General features: G+C 38.6%; 1 protein-coding gene across 1 annotated transcript in view; it reads left to right on the top strand.

Moving 5' to 3' along the window:
* LOC105502150 (zinc finger protein 676-like) overlaps positions 1-691 on the top strand; it is a gene marked incomplete at its 5' end in the record, with an annotated part of 7,354 nt that overhangs the window by 1,106 nt on the left and 5,557 nt on the right. Inside the window, 1 exon segment of the mRNA XM_011928524.1 lies at positions 1-673. This exon segment is cut by the window's left edge and continues 9 nt beyond it. Within this exon segment, the coding sequence (XP_011783914.1) occupies positions 1-673 (673 nt within the window).

Here is a 691-nt window from a genome sequence, read left to right as displayed (position 1 = left end):
GCTGGAGAGAAACCCTACAAATGTGAAGAATGTGGCAAAGCTTTTAACTGTTTCTCAACCCTTACTAAACATAAGGTGATTCATACTGGAGAGAAACCCTACAAATGTGAAGAAGGTGGCAAAGCCTTTAGTACGTTCTCAATCCTTACTAAACATAAGGTAATTCATATTGGAGTGAAACCCTACAAATGTGAAGAATGTGACAAAGTCTTTAGTTGGTCCTCAAGCCTTGCTACACATAAGGCAATTCATGCTGGAGAGAAACTCCACAAATGTGAAGAATATGGCAAAGCCTTTAAGTGGTCCTCAAACCTTGTGGAACATAAGAGAATTCATACTGGAGAGAAACCCTACAAATGTGAAGAATGTGGCAAAGCCTTCAGTGTGTCCTCAAGCCTTAATAATCATATGAGAATTCATACTGGAGAGAAACCCTACAAATGTGAAGAATGTGGCAAAGCCTTCAGTATGGTCACAAACCTAATTAAACATAAGGTAATTCATTCTGGAGAGAAACCCTACAAATGTGAAGAACGTGGCAAAGCCTTTAGCTAGGTCTCAGTCATCAATCAATATAAGAAAGTTCATGGTGGAAAGAAATTCTACAAATGTGAAGAATGTGGTAAAGACTTCAACCAATCCTCACACCTTACTACTCATAAGAGAATTCATACTGGAGGAAAAACCCTAC

This window comes from Colobus angolensis, unplaced genomic scaffold (assembly GCF_000951035.1).
Source record: "Colobus angolensis palliatus isolate OR3802 unplaced genomic scaffold, Cang.pa_1.0 Scaffold776, whole genome shotgun sequence".
Lineage (NCBI taxonomy): Eukaryota > Metazoa > Chordata > Mammalia > Primates > Cercopithecidae > Colobus > Colobus angolensis.
The sequence above is the reverse complement of the archived record's forward strand: the minus strand, read 5'-3'. Positions and strand labels throughout refer to the sequence as shown.